General features: G+C 34.1%; 1 protein-coding gene across 1 annotated transcript; it reads right to left on the reverse strand.

Moving 5' to 3' along the window:
* Nucleotides 1-6: 6 nt before the first annotated feature.
* On the reverse strand, nt 7-19842 carry LOC123551817 (uncharacterized; the record flags this gene model as incomplete). Its single annotated transcript, XM_053532413.1, has 5 exons — nt 19747-19842; nt 10771-10895; nt 7653-7776; nt 6770-7011; nt 7-538 (listed from the first exon to the last, which is right to left on the reverse strand). Coding segments are annotated over exons 3-5 (898 nt in total), but the record flags the coding sequence as incomplete, so codon positions are not given.
* Between the last annotated feature and the right edge of the window lie 1422 nt (nt 19843-21264).

Below are 21264 nucleotides of genomic sequence, written 5' to 3' on the forward strand. Positions count from 1 at the left end.
AGGCACATGGTTCAACAACTGCACACTTCACAAGTCTTGCCAACTTCTTTAATAGCTGTTGCAAAAACTTTTCATCAACGCTCATTCCTTCAGTTTCTTCCGAATGATCATTTTCTGCTATTTGTCTCATGTCAGCAAGGCCAATGTCATCTCGTAGAAAGGCCTGGATCGCCTTCACGAGAAGGTCGGTATGGATTATATCAATTTCCGAATCATATTGTTTCGTCTTCCGAACAAAACGGTCAAGATATGCGGTAACTGTATGGAAACCATCAACAAGCATAGTTTCCAAGAGTTCCGATATTTTACTTCCAAGAACAGTACCATTTGATCCAAAAATTACTCTGTCTGGTCGCGGTTGTACATCAGTGTCTTGCAGATTCACGCGTATAATTTCATTTACTTCCTTCCTAAAAGTATTTCGCTCCTCATCGCTGTGATTCTGTTCAGTTTCAATAACGACGAACATGTTTTCGAACAAATGTGGGTTTTCTTTACCAAAGTCCTCGTAGAACTTATCAATCACTGAGGTGATACTCTGCAATGTAAAGGTTTTTTTAGGTTACCAACGACTGATGTTCAAAGCACATCAAAGGAACCAGTATTGTCTTGGGCAATAAGGTGACAAAACTGGATCTGAAAAGCGAATATTAATAATCATAGACAGGCCGGCAAAGTCTAACAGATTTTATTTCAATGGCTAACTGATAGTAGCCAGTCAGAGAACAAGAGCTGTTGGACAGCAACGCTGGACTATTCAACAGCTTTGTTAATCGAATATCAAAGTCAAACAAGAGGATCATGATGACCATGGATCGCTCATCTGAGTAATAAGAGCTACATGTTTAAAATGTAAAACTGATGCTAAAATATTAAATAGGTCAGTAGGTCAAATTCATGGTCACTGAAAGTCAGTTTTAAGATCGATGTACAAAACTGTGTATGTCATCCAAATTTCAAGGCTGTATCTTAAAAAGCAAGAAAGTAGGTCGGTAGGTCAGTAGGTCAAGGTCACAGACAAGTGACCCCTAATTAATTGGGGTCATCAGGTTACTATAATTAAACAGTCTAGGAAATATGATCTGATAATTTTTGAAGTATTTTTCCTTTATAAGTTATTAAGTTATAACTCATATAAATACTAAGTTACCCAATGGCGGGGCTTTAAATGGACCCTAAATCATGATTTGAACAATCTTAGTAAAGGACCACTAGACAAGGCCACATGTAAAATATCTAAGCGGTAGGTCAGTAGATCAAGGTCACAGTCAAGTGACCCCTAATTACTTGGGGTTCGTCAGGTAATTATAATTAAACAGTCTAGGAAATATGATCTGATAATTTTTTAAGTATTTTTCCTATATAAGTTATAACTCATATAAATACTAAGTGACCCCAGGGCGGGGATTTATATGGACCCTAGGTCATGATCTGAACAATCTTAGTAAAGGACCACTAGACAATGCCACATGTAAAATATCTAAGCTCTGTGCCTCTCGATTTCAGAGAAGAACATTTTTTTATGTTTTTCCTATAGAACTCTAAGTAAATTCAAGGGACCACATTGACCCTGGGATCATAACTTGAACAGTATTGGTGAAAGTCCACTAGACAATATCGCATACCAAATATCTAAGCTCAGGGTCTTCAGGTTTCAGAGAAGATTTTTGACATTTACAATACAGTCATAAAGGGAAAACAAGAGCTGTCTCCATAGGATGACACATGCCCCCGATGGCACTTTGAATGAATAGTTATGGCCGATGTTAGAGTTTAGGACCTTTGACCTACGGACCTGGGTCTTGCGCGCGACACGTCGTCTTACTGTGGTACACATTCATGCCCAATAATTTTAAAATCCATGCATGAATGACAAAGATATGGACCGGACACGCCCATCAATGCACTATCATGAAATATGACCTTTAACGTCTAAGTGTGACCTTGACCTTTGAGCTACGGACCTGGGTCTTGCGCGCGACACGTCGTCTTACTGTGGTACACATTCATGCCAAGTTATTTGAAAATCCATCCATGGATGACAAAGATATGGACCGGACACGAATGCACTATCATGAAAAATGACCTTTAACGTCTAAGTGTGACCTTGACCTTTGAGCTACGGACCTGGGTCTTGCGCGCGACACGTCGTCTTACTGTGGTACACATTCATGCCAAGTTATTTGAAAATCCATCCATGGATGACAAAGATATGGACCGGACACGAATGCACTATCATGAAAAATGACCTTTAACGTCTAAGTGTGACCTTGACCTTTGAGCTACGGACCTGGGTCTTGCGCGCGACACGTCGTCTTACTGTGGTACACATTCATGCCAAGTTATTTGAAAATCCATCCATCGATGACAAAGATATGGACCGGACACGAAAATTGCGGACAGACTGACAGACCGACAGACTGACAGACGGTTCAAAAACTATATGCCTCCCTTCGGGGGCATAATAAGCCCCGCCTCCTGGCGGCCATGTTTTTTAACGAAGTAGAATGGCTTAAGCAATTTTGGTACGAAGTCACCTAGAGATCATTTCTACCAAATATTTTTGAAATCCGGCTGATAGTTTCTGAGAAGAACATTTTTAAAGATTTTCGATTAGGTTCCCATGTCAACCACAGTTCTGAACGGATTTTAATTACTTGGACTAAAATTTGAAAGTGGGCCTCCAAAGGATAATTTCTGTGAAGTTTGGTGTAAATCTGCCCAGTGGTTTAGAAATTTTTTGAAATTTACAATACAGTCATAGGGAAAATAAGCCCCGCCACCTATAACGAAACAGAATGGCTAAGAAATTTGGTAGAGGGTCACCTAGAGATCATTTCTACAAAATGTTTTTGAAATTCGGCTAATAGTTTCAGAGAAGAAGATTTTTAAAGGTTTTTCCCTTAAGTTGCCATGGAGACCACAGTTCTGAATGGATTTTATTCTTTGGGCAATTTTGAAATGGTACCACACAAGGATCATTTCTGTGAAGTTTGGTGTAAATCTATCCACTAGATTTGAAGAAGAAGATTTTTTAGATATTATTGACGTACGCACGACGCACGACGGACATCAAGCGGTCACAAAACCTCATCTTGAGCCTTTGGCTCAGGTGAGCTGAAAAGGACATACTTTTGTAAAAATCAAAATAGAGTTATGGAACATGTACAATGTATGCCATCTCATCACAGTGTGTGAATGTTCAATTCATTCAATAAGTGGGTATTAAGACACCAGCTTACAAAAGAACGTTGGACACAATATAGTCTCGATAACGTACTTTTTCCAGCACCAACTGTTCCAATCAGCAGAATATTCAAAGACAGGTTAGAGAAGCATAAATATGCTGGACATAATACAAGTGATATAAATACAACATATTGCCTTAATAACGCAAATTTTCCGGCATAAACTCTAAAATCAACAGAATATTTCAACATATTTCATCACAAAAACATCACAAACTGCTGACGTCAGCACAACCAACAGATCCTGCAGGAAGACCCACTGCGATTATCAGGTGCCTAGGAAGAACATACTGACCATATGGCGGTTTGATAAGACTCGTTAGAGACAATCTCTCAACAAAATAAAATACTCATCAAGCAAAACGCGTACGCTCGGTCTCAAGCAAAACCCATAAGCTCGGTCTCCTGCAAAACGCATATGCTCGACAACAAGCAAAATCAAACAAGAGGGTCATGATGACCCTGAATCGCTCACCTGAGTAACATGATTTGTTTCAAATGGCAAACTGATGCTAAAATATTTGAAAGCACATTTGTAGGTCAGAAGGTCACATTCATGGTCACTGAAAGTCAGTTTTAAGATCGGTGTGCAAAACTGTACACGTCATGCAAATTTCAAGTAGGTCAAGGTCACAGTCAAGTGACTCTTAATCACTTGGGGTCATCAGGTAATTATAATTAAACAGTCTAGGAAATGCGATCTGATAATTTTTGAAGTATTTTTCCTATAAAACACATATAACAAGTGACCCCCAGGGCAGGGCCTCTTTTCACATCAGGGGTATAATTTGTACCCTCTTGTTAGAGATCTACTAGGCAATGTTAAATACCAAATATCAAAAGCCTGGACATTGAACTTTCAGACAAGAAGATTTTTTCCCTATATAAGTCTATATTAAACTTGGGACCTCCAGGTCAGGGCCTCTTTTCACCCAGGGGCATAATTTGAACAGTTTTGGTGGAGTACCACTAGGCAATGCAACATACCAAATATCAAAAGCCTATGACTTGCAGTTTCAGGCACGAAGATTTTTAAAGTTTTTTTCCTATATAAGTCTATGTAAAACTTGGGACCCCCTGGGAGGGGCCTCTTTTCACCTCAGGGGCATAATTTTAACAATCTTGGTAGAGGACCATTGGGCAAGGCAAAATACCAAATATCAAAAGCCTAAGCCTTGCAGTTTCAGGCAAGAAGATCTTTTAATGCTTTTTTCCCTATATAAGTCTAAGTAAAACTTGGGACCCCAGGGGCGGGACCTCTTTTCACCCCAGGGAAATAATTTGAACAATCTTGGTAAAGGCCCACAAGGCAATATACACACCAAATATCATATGTCTACTATACGTTTTCGATGATAACAAACGACAACTTAAATATTACAGGTACAGAGGTGTAAGTATTCCAAGCAATCTGGTGAAATCAAAATATTAAGAAGAGGGCCATGAATCCCTGGATCGCCCAGCTGAGTTTTGCGGCTTGTTTCAACAGCTTCGGCTGAAAGTTTTCCAAATTTCCCCATAAAGCAGTATCAACGAAACAGAAGGATTTGAAGTCAGTTGGTTAAGGGTCAATTAAAGAATATTACTGTGAAATTATTTTACAACGGGGTCAGTGATCTGACGGATTTTTTTTGTTGTTGTTGTTGTTGGATTTAACGTCGCACCGACACATGATAGGTCATATGGCGACTTTCCAGCTTTAATGGTGGAGGAAGACCCCAGGTGCCCCTCCGTGCATTATTTCATCACGAGCACCTGGGTAGAACAACCCGACCTTCCGTAAGCCAGCTGGATGGCTTCCTCACATGAAGAACGCCCCGAGTGAGGCTCGAACCCACATCGATGAGGGGCAAGTGATTTGAAGTCAGTGACATTAACCACTCGGCCACGGAGGCCCCTCTGACAGAAAAAGATTATCACAGAAAAAGATTATCAAACTTTTCAGCCATATATACGAAAAGCCCTGTCCCTAGAGGTCAAGCTTTTAAAGGAAACAGAATGATATTAAGGAATTCGAAAGAGGATCTCCCAAGACACATTGTTATGAAGTTATTTTGAAATCAAGCCAGCCGTTTCAGAGAAGGTTTTCGAAGTTTTGCATACAGCTATGTATGGAAAAAACTAGCCCTCTCCGCCCCGACCCTAGCAACAATGTCTTCTCGAAAAATAGACTGCCTCCAAAGAATTTTGTAGATTATAACATACGGAATATTGCTTTAAACTATTTTGAGATTGGATCAGCAGTTTCGGAGATCTTCAAAGTTTTCCATAAAGCCATATAAGGAAAACTAGCCCTGCATCGTGGCTAGCATGTTTTTAAACGAAACAGAATGGCATGAAAGAATCTTGTACAATGTATCTTAAGGAACACTGCTATTCAAATATTCTAAAATTGGGCCAGCAGTTTCAAAGAAGATTTTCAAATTTTCCAATATAGCCATATAGGGAAAACTAACCACGCCCCCTTGTGGACATGTTTTTTAGCGAAACAGAATTATTTAAGGAATTTGCACGGTAAAGGGCCACCTTGGAAACATATCTTTAATACACGATTTCTCAGCAGTAGTCTGAAACATGATGAGCATAGAGAATCGAACTATGACAGACAGCAAAGAAAATCAAGGTAACAGAGATATCAAAAATTCAAGATGGAAGAGATAACTTGGAAAATTAAGGTACAAGCATCAAGATGGTAAAGCAAGATGCAAATGCTGCTAAATCACTGAAATAGAGCAGATAACACAGATAATCAAGATAAACATGATAAAAATGCAGATAAAGCACCAGGTTGGAAGAGATAACACTAAGATTTTAATAGCAATGGGGGCAAGTACCAAGATAGAAGATGTAACTAAGATAAAATAGGGTTTATTATTTAGGATTTTGCCAGACGGCGCTTATGCGCCCCGTGTCATGGTCCAGAAAATCCACTTGAGCTGAATACAACATCCTAGATCAAGCTACTGTGATATGACCCTTTCGTTATATACCTCCAGCTTTTTTACTGAACTTCATGCCATGAATATTTGTTAATGAAAGTAGTACGGCTTCATGCAATACAAAAGGTACAATACGGATCTTTCTGCCTTTTCGTATTTACTTGTGAAATACAAGCTGTATTTTTGACAGAATTTATGATTATAATATTTATGAGTAAGAAGCAGCTGAAATAAAATCAGAAACCTCAAACAGATGATACCATGCACTTCCATAGAGCTCTACACTCATGAACTTATTTTGTCCAGAGTACCTTCCACTTCAGTGCATTATTCCTTACTACTTACAATTATAAATTAATTAGTATATGAAAGTTTTACCTAACATCCACTCGAGATATCAGAAACTGTTGAGTATCGATCGCCCAAGTCACAGTTATTGTCGATAGTTTAACCATATTAACAAAACAGTCATTTATTTTCTAGTGTTCCTGAGTAGGCTGACCAGTACTTACTGATATAACTAAATCTACCTGATCTTAAATCAGATGTGCGTCCCCTACAGACACAGTGTCACACTCATACCTTCAATCCAGACTGGTCCAACTTTTCACTCTTTGAATAGCATATGAACAGTGACATCCTTGATGGTTCCTTCAGTTCCGAAAACATCTCTTTCTCAGATGGTTTGGTTGATACAACAATATGTGCAAGGTCAAGTTCACAGTTTCCAATAACACTGATCACCAATTTCTTCGTGAATTTGTCATTTATGTCATCAATTTCTTTGATCAGTTTTTCCACCTGAAAACTCTTCGGAAATGACCCTGCAATACATATATACACATCAGTACACGCCTTATAAAACACATGTCTGTATTTAATGAACGCTACAGGTTACTGAGATGGGACCAACGTCCTTTTCAACGACAACAACAACAAATAAAGTACAGAACTGAGTCACATACTAACGATAGAACCTCTTATTTTCAAAGAGTGCAACACATAAATAAATTTATGCCTACTCTGCTCACATAACTGAAGTACCTAACAATGACCACTTTTTTTCCAAGGACTAAATTTTTCAGTTTAAATATTGACTTTCTGCATGAAGGAAGAAGTATGAAAGCTTCATCGTTATAAAGAAGACTTAGAAGTGTACTCGGGTATGTATCATGATTTAAGCAGAATAACTTTGTTACATGCAGTTAGAATTTTAGGTACCATTTCAATGCAGAATGTTCTTAAGTATCAACGATACTTCAAAAAAAAGGTTAACATCTTAAATTCATTTGATGAGGATGTTCTACATATACAGTACGTATCTAAATTTGAACAGTTTTTGAGAAACATGTGCATTGAGTATCTTTAACAATTAATAATAATTTATTTTTAGTCGTGTAAATTTGTATACATTTATTCGTGTGAATTTGTGCACATAGATTCAAACCAAACGTCATAAACATACCAGTCACTCTTTTGAATCTCGGCACAAGATCATGGTATCTCCTTTGGAAGTAATGCACTCTTGGATACACCCTCAACGTTTCAATAGTGTGTTTTTCTACCGGTAATGGTTTTGACAAGCTCATCTGAAAACAGAAGAAATGAAAAACATATACATGTATACGGTTTATCAGATTTAGCTACATTACAAGAAACTTAGAGAAAAAAATATTTATATAAAAAAAAGAAGTTTAATGTTCCAAACGAAATAGAACATATACAGGTCGAAGTCTAACACGGCAGTCTTTCTAGGCAGAGGGGCGACACCATTATTTTCAGTTTTGTTATGTTTGATGAATGAATAAAAAATTTTCTTTTGACCTGTGTTTGAGCTGTCATTAAATATGACTGAGTCCAAGTATGACCAATATGCATTCCTAATTTTACTTTGGATGACCATCTTAAGAGTTTTGAATGACTTGACATTATCTGGATTATTGGAAGTTGACCTTTTGATCTTTTTATAAAGTTTGTCCCTTTTCCTAATAAGTTTTACAATTTCATGAGTAACCCATGGGAGGTCTTGACGGGATTTACTTAATCTTGATGGGATGTACTTTGAACTTAACCTATTTATTTCTTCCTTGAAACTATTCCAAGAGGTATTTAGATTAGTGTGCTTACACTGGAGAAATTTCTCAGAGAACTGTTTTAAGTCCATCTTGAAATTGAACCAGTCAGCATTTTTATATGATTTAATGAGTCTTTTAACCTGGATTGGACGGCCTCTTTTTAAGTTGAGTTCATGATGGACAATGTCATGATCAGAAGAACCTAAACTTGGGAGAGTTTGGATGTTGTGGACAACGGAGGGATTATTTGTGAGGTACAGGTCAAGTATGTTTTTATCAAGAACAATACTGTGAGGATTCACAAAAGCACTACAATTAAATATCCATGTAACACAGTTATCATTAAAGGTTGGGGTGGATATTCCTATGCAACTGAAAGTTAAACGCTCGAACGTCTTCATTACTTATACCACATGGAGTGAACAGAGCAACAAAGTCACGTTTAACGTCTTCAATTATCACGCAAAAATAAACTTTAAAAGTACCAAAGGTTCATGCCCCAACCCTAACACGAAATCATAGATGCGCCCCTTTGCCGACCGTGATGTTCAAAGTTCACATTCGATCAGCTGATTTTTTATATGCAAAAATAAAAATGATAATTGTTGTTGCTGACATGAGAACCTACACGGCAAAAGATCTGCTGAATATAATATCAGACCTAATTCGTTTTGCAGTATATAGATTTTCCTACGAAAAATGATATAATTATGATGATGATAATGCGGTACCCCAAGGCAGGACAGGGTGTTGTAATGGCAATTGTATGGTCTAGATGTAACCTTCATAGGCAGTTTTCATAAATAACGGATTTTATGGCTAGAGGAGCAATTATTTCAATTTGTATTCAAGCTTGAATAATGAATGAAGACTCAACCAATTGATACATGAATTTGTAAAATGAATTTAAAAGGAGCCGCATGGTAGCTGAAAAATACAGTTTTGATCAGAATGAAAAATTGTAACTTTTTGAAGTATTTGCAGGGAGTCAGTTTCTTCAGTTAAAAAGGAAATTGCACCGATCCTTAGAAGGGGTCTGTAAAAGTGCATCACTGCTTTCTAATACATGTAAATATCCCATTCTTGAATTATAACACTTCAAATTGAGCGTGGAGCGTGGAACACGGAGAGAAATGGACACCCGAAAATAATTGTTTTTTTTATATATAAAATCTCCATTTTCTGTAATTTGGGATAAACATGATATACTTTAATAGTTCATGTACTCACTCCCAAACTGTTTCAAGTTCAAGTTTTCAAGTTTCAAGTTTAATCATTTAGTCATGGCATATTACATGCGTGAGACTATAACAGTATAACATAACAAATAAAACATCAGTGTGGAATGCATATGGATGGTTGCTATATAGTATATAATTGGAATAAGTATTTTTACAATAGTTGCAAATACTTATATTTACTTTCATGACTAGTCGAAGAAAGGTTGCAAGATGTAACATTTGACAGTAAGTAACAATGTAGTATATACATATGGATACTACTTACAATGCATAATCTGAATGACTAGAGAAAAAGACTATATATAGTTGTACAAGCAACTGACAGGGATTTAGTCATAATAAGTGTTAACAAGTCTAAAATTATGAAGATATGCCAAAATATGTTTTACACGGAGAATGAGTTGTATGAAATAAGGCTTAAGAAAGTGTAATATCTAGCTAGCAAAACATGACATAATGGATTTACAAAACAGAGCAAGTTTAATAAGTGAAGGTTTGTCACTGCTATTCATAAGCTTCTCGAATTTGTAGGTGTTTGGATTATTCAAATAATGCTGTTCCAAATATTTAGTTTTGACATTTACAAATAACTGACATTCCATAATGTAATGATATTCGTCACCGAGACAGTTGTTCGGACAAAAACCACACAGGCGCTGTTCTCTTTCAATACCCAAGAACCTGCCTTTTTCAATAGGTAATCTGTGGTTTGTAGTGCGAAACTTACAAAGCGATAAGGCTAAATTTGTAGGTAATATATCAAGATATTTTTCAAAGCAATGTTTCTGCTTAAAAATACGGTACACCAAGCATTTTGAAGAGTCATTAACAGTGCTATTCCAGGACTGCAAGAACTGATCATATGGCCTTGTTTTTACTAGAGCCTTGAAATGAGATACATTTTCAACTTTTTGATTTATGAAATACTCAGACAATCCTAGTTCGTTCAAACAATTTCTAACATATACAATCCATGGAGAGCTAAAAGTACCTGCATTGTGTAAAGTTAACATTGTTCTATACAGGACATTTGAACTTGTACTGGTGTTTGAGATTAATCTATTTGAAGACAATAATAATGGACTGGAGATTTACAAATTTGTATCATAGATTCTCATAAAAAAAGTACTATATTAATGCTCTATCGTTCTTTTTTATTTTTTGTTATAATATATATAGTACGATTATCCCCCAGAAATGTTTTTGAATTCAAGGGAAATAATCACACTATTTCTTCAAATTTCATTAATCAATAAAATAGACCTACCTTAAATTGCGTCTATCCTGGAAAATAAATTGGCGGAGTTCTTGCCAGAGTCTGGTTATCTATCCAAGTCTTATCTTTACTTTCTATTCCAGTGTTCAAATGAAAATGATGCATCCTTTTCGTTCCTGAAATTATCATAGAATTACATCAATAGGCTATTTTCGTTGAAAATATATAAGTAAATTAAGTGCTTGAGTCTTACCATTCTATCCGAAAATTATTGATCCTACTGGTGGATGCAATAATATTTCCTGTTGCATGTTTTGTCTGTGTCTCTGAATAATCATTGATTGCATATATGTACTATTGCTGCACGTTAGTATGTAGTCTCCAACGTCTTGAAACTACATTTACATAGAATCTATAATGCTTCTTCGTAAAGAGGCATCTGTCTAAGGTTATCCTCATCTTTGGAGTTGTTTCAGTTTTACTCTCTGTCTGTTCTGCTGCGCTATGTTAGTGCCCGCTGGCGGAACTACAGAGGCAAGTGCAAGTTTGCATAGACAACTGCTGATGCTATAGTTACTCCCAGATGTGGGATTCGTAGTTAGAGTTGCTGCGAATGTTGAAAATAAAGCATAGCTTACACAACGCACTAACTAACTTTAGGTAGATGGTCGCTGTCCTCCGCGACTAAGAGGGATGGCCATTCTGCAGCTAACGTTTTTTATCATAAACATTTTCATCACTCTACCTTGCTATCTTTCAAAATAAATATATCCCATAAATGAAAATATATGGGATGTTCCATGGTAAAACCTGAATTTCATGTTGGGACAAAAAAAGCAAAACTGAGATGACAAAATACTAATGAAGAACATTCTTTTACATTTCAAATCTGAAAATTTGAAGAAATTATCTTCACTTTTTCAAGACTTACAATACTTGAGTCAGTAAAATATGATAGATTTTGATTTGCCTTAGATTATAACTAAATTACTAGTTTCTGCATGAACAAATTACTAGTTTCTGCATGAACATATAAAAAACCAATGATTTTCGAGTAATTTAAACTATTTATTAAGCAATAATTTTATGCTTCCGTGACAAAACCTGTACTGTAATAGCGACAGAAATCGAAATTGAGATAATAAATTATCGCATAGTGCGGCAATTTTCCTTTGATCTTTGCAGCATGTTATACATAGTAACACACATTAATTTATTACTACAAAACTGTGCTGATATCTTACAAAACTGTTGCGATATATATCAACACGGAAATCTCTATGGAGTTTCATAAGAAAAAAAGTGTTCCGATATATATCAGCACAGTAAAACTGTTCCGATATATATCGGAACACTTTTTCTCTATTGAGGTCCTATCAAGGGAGTATAATTTTTTCCTTTCAAAGAAAAGATGATTTTAGCTCCAATTTACAGTTCACAGAGAAAGAATTGTCACAAACACCTACATTTATAAAGTAAAAGAATAAATAAACTAGAATATTTCAAAAACTTGATAGTTATTGCCAAATTCAGAAATACATGAAATATATGAAATTCTGAGATTTCTCAAATGTTTCTTTTTCTTTGATTTTTTTTACAAACAAAACAACAAGTTTTACAATATGTCTGGCCAACGAAATGCAAAGATTTAAAACCAATGCAGAAATTTGTTGGGTACTTTTATCTGGGGAACACATTTTCTAAAACAGAAGTTTTAGTGTTTCAGTCAGCGAGGCACAGAAAGGGAATCAAAATAGTAAAAATAATAATAAACAAATTTGAATGAAAATGATATATAAATTTTAATGATAAACTATGCGATAAAACAGTTATAATATGTAGTGCTCGTGTGTTACCAGGATATATCAGAGCTAGGGGTACATCTCGTTATTTTTCTCTTCACATATCTGTCTCGGCCTACCGGCCTCGACGATATGTGCAGAGAAAAATACCCTCGATGTACCCCTAGCTCTGATATATCCTGGTAACACTATAACTATTACATATTCGCGAAGAACGATGAACATTCTTTTAGAAATTTACCTTTCAAATACGAAAAGGGTTTTAAGAAATTATCTTTACAGGGTATAGCGGATAGCTAACTAATTTTTCCTGCATTCAAATTCAAAGAAATGAAATATAGAAGCTTCTTTTCTAAATGTGTATAGCAAACAGTAAAATATAGACCATTTATATACTTCAGCTTCTTTTCTAATTGTGTAAATTTAACTCATGAAATTGTTATGACTTTCCTTTCTTCCCTCTCTATACCTTTCTTTCTTTTATATTGATGCATGCAGTAAAAATTACCAATTGAAAATAATACTCTGTTGTAACAATCAGCTCTTTCTGTATCATCGGCAGCTAAACTTCGGGCGAATTCGTGCGTTTCCGCACGCGTTCGGAAATACCACGGACACGTGCAAATAAAGAAATAATACAAAAATCACCAACTTTTAAACGTCTAGGGAAGCAAGAAGACATTAAAATAATTTCAAAATAAAAACATATATAAAAAGTTTATTGTCTGTAGAATACTTCAATAGGATAATAAATATTCTCAAATTATGAATAAAGTGGCTACAGGGCAAAGAATAAGATACGTATCACAGGTTTTTGCTTATTTTATTCAGAAACTATATGCCGTAAACAGAGACTGATAGTTATGTTTTTTAACCGCCAAGGGAAGCATTAATTCTTCATTTTAGATAAATAATTTTTATATCTTTGTAAAGAGAAAAGAATGACGAACACTTCAATAGGATAATAAATATTGTGTGTTCATTCTAATTAAAACAATATTTGTTCAAACTTTTTTTCCTTCTTTGTTTCTATTGGAAAATATCAACCAGATAAAAATCGATATCGCACAGCCAGGTGATTTCAAGGGAGATAATTTTACGGATAAGACGACAAATTTTACCTAATATTGTTGATCATGTTTTTCCTGTATTCAGACAGAAAACAGGTATTCTATCAAAACATTCAGCTTTTAATAGAAATTCATGTTTTTTTTCTATCCGTGCCATTGTTTACATACGTGCTGATTTAGGGTGTACAGGACAGCCTTGGTCATTTTTTCCAGTATTAGTTTAAAATCCGCATCTAAACAAACTTCCCAAGATTTTTTCACTTGGATCACTATAAATCAGAACAATAATGTATTCTCTTTTCAAAAACATTCAGCTTTTTTAAAATTTCTATCAAAAACTTTTCATTTACTGTAGATCTACTGATGTTTTTTTATATACACACTGATTTAGTCCGTAAAGTAGCCTCGATTTTCATTTGATGACATGAAAAATAACACAACAAGCAAACATTATTTTAAAACGTATGTCAAACTGTCTGTCTGCATGCCAGAAAAAGAATGATATGAAATTTTATACACTAATTCAGGTCTAAATACAAAATTTATCAACCTATCCTCTATAGGCCTACCCTAAAATCTGCTATTTAGCTACCCTAAAGCACTGTACCATTTTCTAACACATATGTGACGTCGTCTTTGAAAACCGGTCCAGATGCGGCATGACGTAATATCGAGAAACGACGTTTAAAGTTGCGCCAAGTTTACGCGCGCAGCTTTCTTACACATGTTTTAATTAGCAAACGTTTGACCGTTAAAGTACGACTGCTTGTTACATGATTGATAACAGCCTACTAGAGAAAGAATATTTAGACATCAGACCTGTAAAAAAATAGTGGTATTACGCCTGAGACAAAATACTTCGTTCAAACTCAGTTTGTTTCCCCTTCGCTACTGTATGTTTTCCGGTTTCGGATTTTATAAAGGGAAGTATTGAAGTTTACTTTTGTTTACTACCTTTTGTTCAACGATGAAGGATCTGAGGCTTGTAATACTGTTTACTGATTTGGTAAGTACTGTTTATAAACAGTTGTTAATGTAGATTCTCTAAAATATTTGAAACTTTCACTGAAATAAGTCTTTTTACCCGGAAGTGAACCCGAAACATACCGAGAGAAATTTTTGAAATTATCTTGTGGCCACTAAACACAGATGATTTCATTATGCCTTGTGTATTTAATATAAAATGGCCAGTTGGGTTGTCACAAAGATTATTGAAGGCAGGCAGCTTCTTACTCTGGGTGACCGGGATTCATCAAATTATTTCATTGTCCATATATTAAAGCATTAGTATGGAAAAATACAAAATACATGTAGCTATGAAAATTAAAAAATTTGATGCAGACTTATAGTTGCCTGCCTATGTCACATCATTTCTCGAAAAGTCCCCTCTCACAGTAGAGCCAAGGTATTTTTAAAAGGAAATATTAGATGTCCGGTAACCGGACGCCTCCCCTGCATTCTAGCTGTCGCGCAAAAATTAAATTTAAGACGACTAGCCTCTCCGCGAATGTTTTTCTAGCTGTTCGGCGATCATTTTATATATGAATACTGTAATGAATAAATTTATGTATCATATTTTTTTGGCATACTAAGGTTTTGAATATTCACATGTAAGGCTTATTCAGACAATATTTTAAAATTGATTACGGACGCCTAAAAACCCCTATAGGATAGGATAGGCTAGGCGTCCTGTTACCGTTGCTAAAACACTGGCTAGGTTTCGGGTTACCGGATGTCCTAACGCTTCCATTTATAAAATGGTAACTGTTTTTGCTGTGGGTCTCATAAGTCCTGTTTATTTCTGTCTGCTGACTACTGTCTTTCCATTATTGTTGATTCAAATGTTTTGTAACAGGATGTTTGTATATGGATAGTGAGAATTTATGCTATATAATGAAAATCTTTTTAACTTTTTAAATTTTTAAGCCTTGCTGTTTTGTAAAACAATTTATGATCCTTTAAAAGAAGATTCATAGTATAATAAGTTTTAAAGTATTTTGGTAAGTTAATGAAACCTTTCACAATCACATTATGAATTAAGTATTCAGTTTTTGATTTTTAGTGATGTTTACAGTACATGTAATGTATCTTCTTTAAAGAAATATTCCTTGTTCCTTTGATGGTTCATTCCACTACAGCTGGTTCATATACCCTACAACAGCCAGGAAATTGGTCTGTTTACTTTAAGATCTGAAGAAAATGTGACATTTTTTGGATGTGCTTTGAGGAATCAGGTAAGTAACATGCAGCTAACGCTCCAATTATAATTTTAATGCAATATATTATTTAATTATACCTCTGTCTAGGTTTTGTTGGAGCCTATACAAAATAAGTCTACTTCTACACTAATGAATTTGTACATGTATGTACATTACTATGACTATTGAATGGCTTAAACTGACAAAACTGGCATTATTGAAATTTAATTTCAACAATTCGGTTTTGGGGAGGATCAGTTTGTGAAAAGTCTTCATTACATTGGCTATTAGCCTGAGAAAAGTCTGTGCACTCAATAAGTACATGGATAATTTGAATGCTTAACACTACATGTACATGTGTATAAGTTGATATCTCATTAAATTGTAGAAGATTCTAAAGAATAGGAATTTTAATTAATTATTTGAAGTAAATCAATTAATTGTAATTTAGTTTAATTGTAATTGATTATTTTCAAATTTAATTAACCCATTCTTGACTAGAAATTGTGATGTGATTGAATTTTTTTACCAGTTTTTTTGCACCAAGAATATGGATTAAGAATGAAGGCTGTAAAGGTTCCTGAGATACATGAAGATAACAGATACTTTACCAAAGACTTTAAAATCTTTTTTCAGGAAGGCAAGTGTTTCCTCTTGTTTATGAAAGCAACTCAGTTGGTTAAGGGCAGACAACTGTGAGCATGGTACATCACTACCTGTATTGGTATTCTATTTTGACAATGCTGCTAGCTAGAATAGAAATAACATCTGCTGTTATGGTCTGGAGAGTTTTAACTAGGTAACAACCATTTGATAGCTGTTAAAACAGTGTATACTTTTAACCCTTAGGCTGAATGAGGCAGCTATGTCTGCCTTTGCAACCAGTGCAGATCAAGATCAACTGCACATCTGTGCAGTCTGATCATATCTGCAGTGTTTGATATTTAGTCAACAAATTTTCTATGAGAGCCCCCTAAAAGCTAAATGGTACTGTCTCTATTTAAGATGGAGTAGTCCATTTTGCAAATTTAGCAGGTTAAGGGTTAACACAATAAATGCAAAAAATGTGTTTTAGAACATCCTATTTGCAGTAATCAAAATCTACAAACAAAGTACATTTTATATACTGACAGCATGTCGATATTTTAGAGCATTGGTTGTAAGAATCATCTATAATCAAATAGTGATAACTCTGCTTTTATTAAATAAAGCGACTCGCAGGTTAATGTTTTAAAATAAAATGTTTTACTTATTTGTTACAGGATATCACAGATCGATTGAATATTCAACAATGATCACAGACCATGCAAAGTTTGAATCTGACTTGCACTTTTGAATTTAGAAGAATCTGTGGAGGAGGGTGAATGCTGAGACCTTTAATAATACATGATATTGCTGATACAGTGCGTCAGTCATCAAACACTTGAACTGAAAACTGAAAATGTGATTGACAGGATTTTTCTGAGAACTGAAAAAAGGAAGTGAATATAAAAGATAGAAATTGTTGTTGAATTCAAACGTTTTAATACACAACACTTTAGCCTGTTTTGCTGTTCATATAGATGTGTTTAGCTGTTAAGGTTAAACATCAAGTAAAGGTTGTAGTTTCAGTTACCTACATTAAAGTATTGGCTGGGAAAAAAATGTTTACTTTTCACCAGAGCTTGTAGCAGTGTAACCTTCATCAAAAGTTAAGCTATTATGTTAATTATTAAGTATTTTTAGAAAAAAGGAATTTAGTATGTATGTTGCCATGGTAACATAATTCAAATTATATTTCATTGAAGTTATGGATTTGTATTTCAATAAGGGATCTACAGTATATAATGTAATGGTAAAAGAATGTTCACTTTCTTCAGTATTGTCAGTTATAACTAGCCAGTGAAAAAAACAGATTATGAGGAAAGGGATGACTGAAATGTTTATTCTTACGATAACTACTTTTGTTACTTTTTTTGTTTTGTTATTTAAAGTTTTTATGTGAAATTTTCAGATTTCTTTCCTGAATACTTATACTTTCAAATATTTAACTTATTAGAAATACTTTTTTTTAAAATAAGCTCTTGTTTTTAGGTATTATTGTAGGAAAAGGGAATTTAAAACATATGTCGCCATGGTAACACAATTTTCTTAGAAAATATAGAAATTTTTTAATTAGCTGTACTTTCTAGTATTCTACTTTAAAATAAGCATAAACAATAAAAAAATCAATAGTATATATTTTCATTATTTCAAAATAGTCATTTATTACCAGCAGGTAGAAGGCAAGTTATGAAGAAACAATGACAGAAATGTCTTGTTCTTGTAGTTATTACTCATGTTACAAACGCTGTCATAAAACAAACATTTTAATTTTTTTAACATGGAATTTTGAGATAATATTTTTGAATACACACCACTTGATAATATTCAAATTATCTGAAACACTTTTCCAAATTTAGCTCTTTTTAAAAGTATTATTATAGACAATAGAATCGAATGCATATGTTGCCATGGTAACATAATTTAATAATGTTTTTATAGAAAATGTGAAGGACTTTAGCCAGCTAGATGTTTGCACTTTAAGTGAATATCTAAATATTCTTTGTAAAAGAAGATTCATTTATTTAAAAATAGCCAGTGATTACCAATAAGTGAAAACACAAACTGAAGAAACAACGACTGAAATAGTTTATTCTTGTGGTTATTACCCGTGTTACGAAATCTGTCATAAAACCGAACATTTTATATCTTTTCACATAAAATTTTCAAATTTTACTTTTGAATACATATACTTCGAAATATTCAACTTATAAGAAACATTATTTCAAATTAAGCTTTTATTTTAAGTTCTATTGTAAAAAGGGAATTAATGCATATGTTGCCATGGTAACACAATTTGAATAATGTTTTCATAGAAAATATGAAAGATTTTAATTAGCTGTATTTTTGTGTTTGAAGTAAGCATCACAAGAACAAAATTTCACAGTAAAAGAAGGTTCATTTTTCCCAAAATAGTCATTTATTACCAGTATCTAAAAGACAAGTTAAGAAGAAACAATGACAAATCTAACTTATTCTTATGGTTATTACCCATGTTACAAAAACTTGTCGTAAAACCAAACATTCTTAATATTTTCATGTGAAATTTCCAGAATATTTTTATAAATACATATGCCTTCTAATATTTTACTTTTTAAAGTCCTTACTTTAAGTGAACAAGTTTTTTTTAAGTTTTATCATAGAAAAGGGAATTTAATATACTTGTTGCCATGGTAACACAATTTGAGAAATATTTTTATAGAAATTGTTGTAGATTTTAGTTGATTATCATTTTGTGTAATAAGAAGGGATCTTATATATATCATGCAATTGTAACAGAAGATAAATTTATTTCAGAATTGTTAGCCATAACCATAAGTGAGAAATAAACTAGAAAGAAAGAATAACTGAAATGTTCTGTTTTTTATTTTTAATATCTATGTACAAAATCTGTCATAAAAAATGACAATTTTGAAGATTTCATCTGAAATTTTCAGGATTTATTTCTGAAATGGTATACTTTCTAAATATGCAAAAACCTGAAAATGTCAAATTTCCTCATCTGGACCCATTTTCTCAGTCATGGTCACATATTATCCATCAATTTATTTTTAAATAACAGCTTCATACCAGTAATATTGAACAAGAATGAATCAAAATAGTATACTAGTACAGTGTGTTCAGATATATAATTTGCACACAAAGGCAGGTGCGGCTTATAACTACTGGAATTCATAAAATAAATTTTATTTGCAATTTACGTTTAAGGGCACCCAAATATTTGAACGTAGAATATATCTTAGCGGAATTGCGCAGCTGTAACTATTACGTCTTTCAAATCCTGAATTTGCTGAAAATAAAATTGATTTCTTATATTTGGTAACACACTGGTTTTCACAACTAAATCTAAAAATACGCCGAAAAAATCAGACTTACCGCCTAGTCCGACATCTTTAACGCCTATTTTTAGTTACAGCTAGGTTTTACCTAAGCTAAAAATATCCGAGCTAAAAATACATCAAATAACTTAGACTATCTCGGCGTAATAGTGTTACTATTTATAGCTAACTATTTATAGCTAACAGGCGGCAAGCCTAAAATCCGTATTGTTTCGTACCACAACGTTATGTTTTGACTCCCTGTGACAATCCTAACTCTCAATTTTCGCGCCCACAGGCGCGACAGGCGCGGAATATTTGTGATAGCTTTTCGTGAGTGCAGTGTATGTCGTAAATGACGATTTTTCCTTTTGATTTCCAAATTTTTAATGTATGATTGACATCAGATTTAACGAATAAGTTTCACTACAAAAAAGAAGCAGGAAAAAAATAAATGAGCAGAAAATAAAGCAATCTGTGTCGGATATCACATGAAAAATTCCTTTCGTTTGCAGTTTGATGAATGCGCCAGTACGTCTGGAACAAACATCCATAAACAGTGTCTAATATTTTTAGTTTTATACTTTGATTTTTTAAAGTTAAGTATTTATGTGTTTAATGTTCGATATTCATAATTATAATCAAACTTTTTACAAATGTCACCTAACAATAAGGCAAAACTGGCCTTTGAACCAAGGTGACTTGTATTATAACTATTATCTCAATAAAGGTTTCTTACAGACTGACCTATAGCAATATCAGAACAATAGTCTTTCTTGAGAGGTGACTGATTGCACAACATTGACTGTTTGTCCTTCCAAAATACCAGTTGATCAGTATCTGACAATATAGTGGTAAAGGTATTTATAGTAGTGAACTTTTAGTCAATTTTCATTGCTGCGTATTCATCGAAGGAGGAGGTGAAGAAAACAACAACTACAATACCCTCTAAGTAAATACACCAACGTAATCATCAACATATAACACTTTGGTTATGATTTTCTTGTCCCTTTTAAACTGTAAGCGGGATAAAATGACGTTTGTTGTTTTTCATTCATTGTACATCTTAGTCCTTCCTCGTTATTTAACTCGAAAGTATCATATTCCTGATTAGACATTTATCAGAATAATGGTCTTGATAACATCTGAGCTAAATCTGAAACCCAGTCATTTCGGATGAACAACTAGGTAAGTCTGAATTTAAGCACAACCTTGTGTATGCAATACATTTCATTCCATATACCGAAACTTAGAGGTCAGTTTCGCATATTGGTCATGATCAGTCAATAATTAGGTCACTAAATACAGCTCACACTACAAAGGAAATGTTTTTTCTCTAACACTCATGAAACCCCATCAGTCTGTCTGTTTGCCTAGGGTCTACCACAAAGACACTAGCATCGTTATATCATCTCCTGTTCTATCAGTACTACGTACACTGCTTGGCGCGCGGAGTTTCCTTTTGCTGCAGCAACTTTTGTACTTGTAGAGTATTGAAATGCACTTAGTTTTGGTTAATAGACTTAGTTACACACAAATCATCAAAATTTAATTCATAGTCACGTGTTTCTATCAC

The sequence above is a fragment of the Mercenaria mercenaria genome, unplaced genomic scaffold (genome assembly GCF_021730395.1).
Source record: "Mercenaria mercenaria strain notata unplaced genomic scaffold, MADL_Memer_1 contig_1212, whole genome shotgun sequence".
In the NCBI taxonomy this organism is placed as follows: domain Eukaryota; kingdom Metazoa; phylum Mollusca; class Bivalvia; order Venerida; family Veneridae; genus Mercenaria; species Mercenaria mercenaria.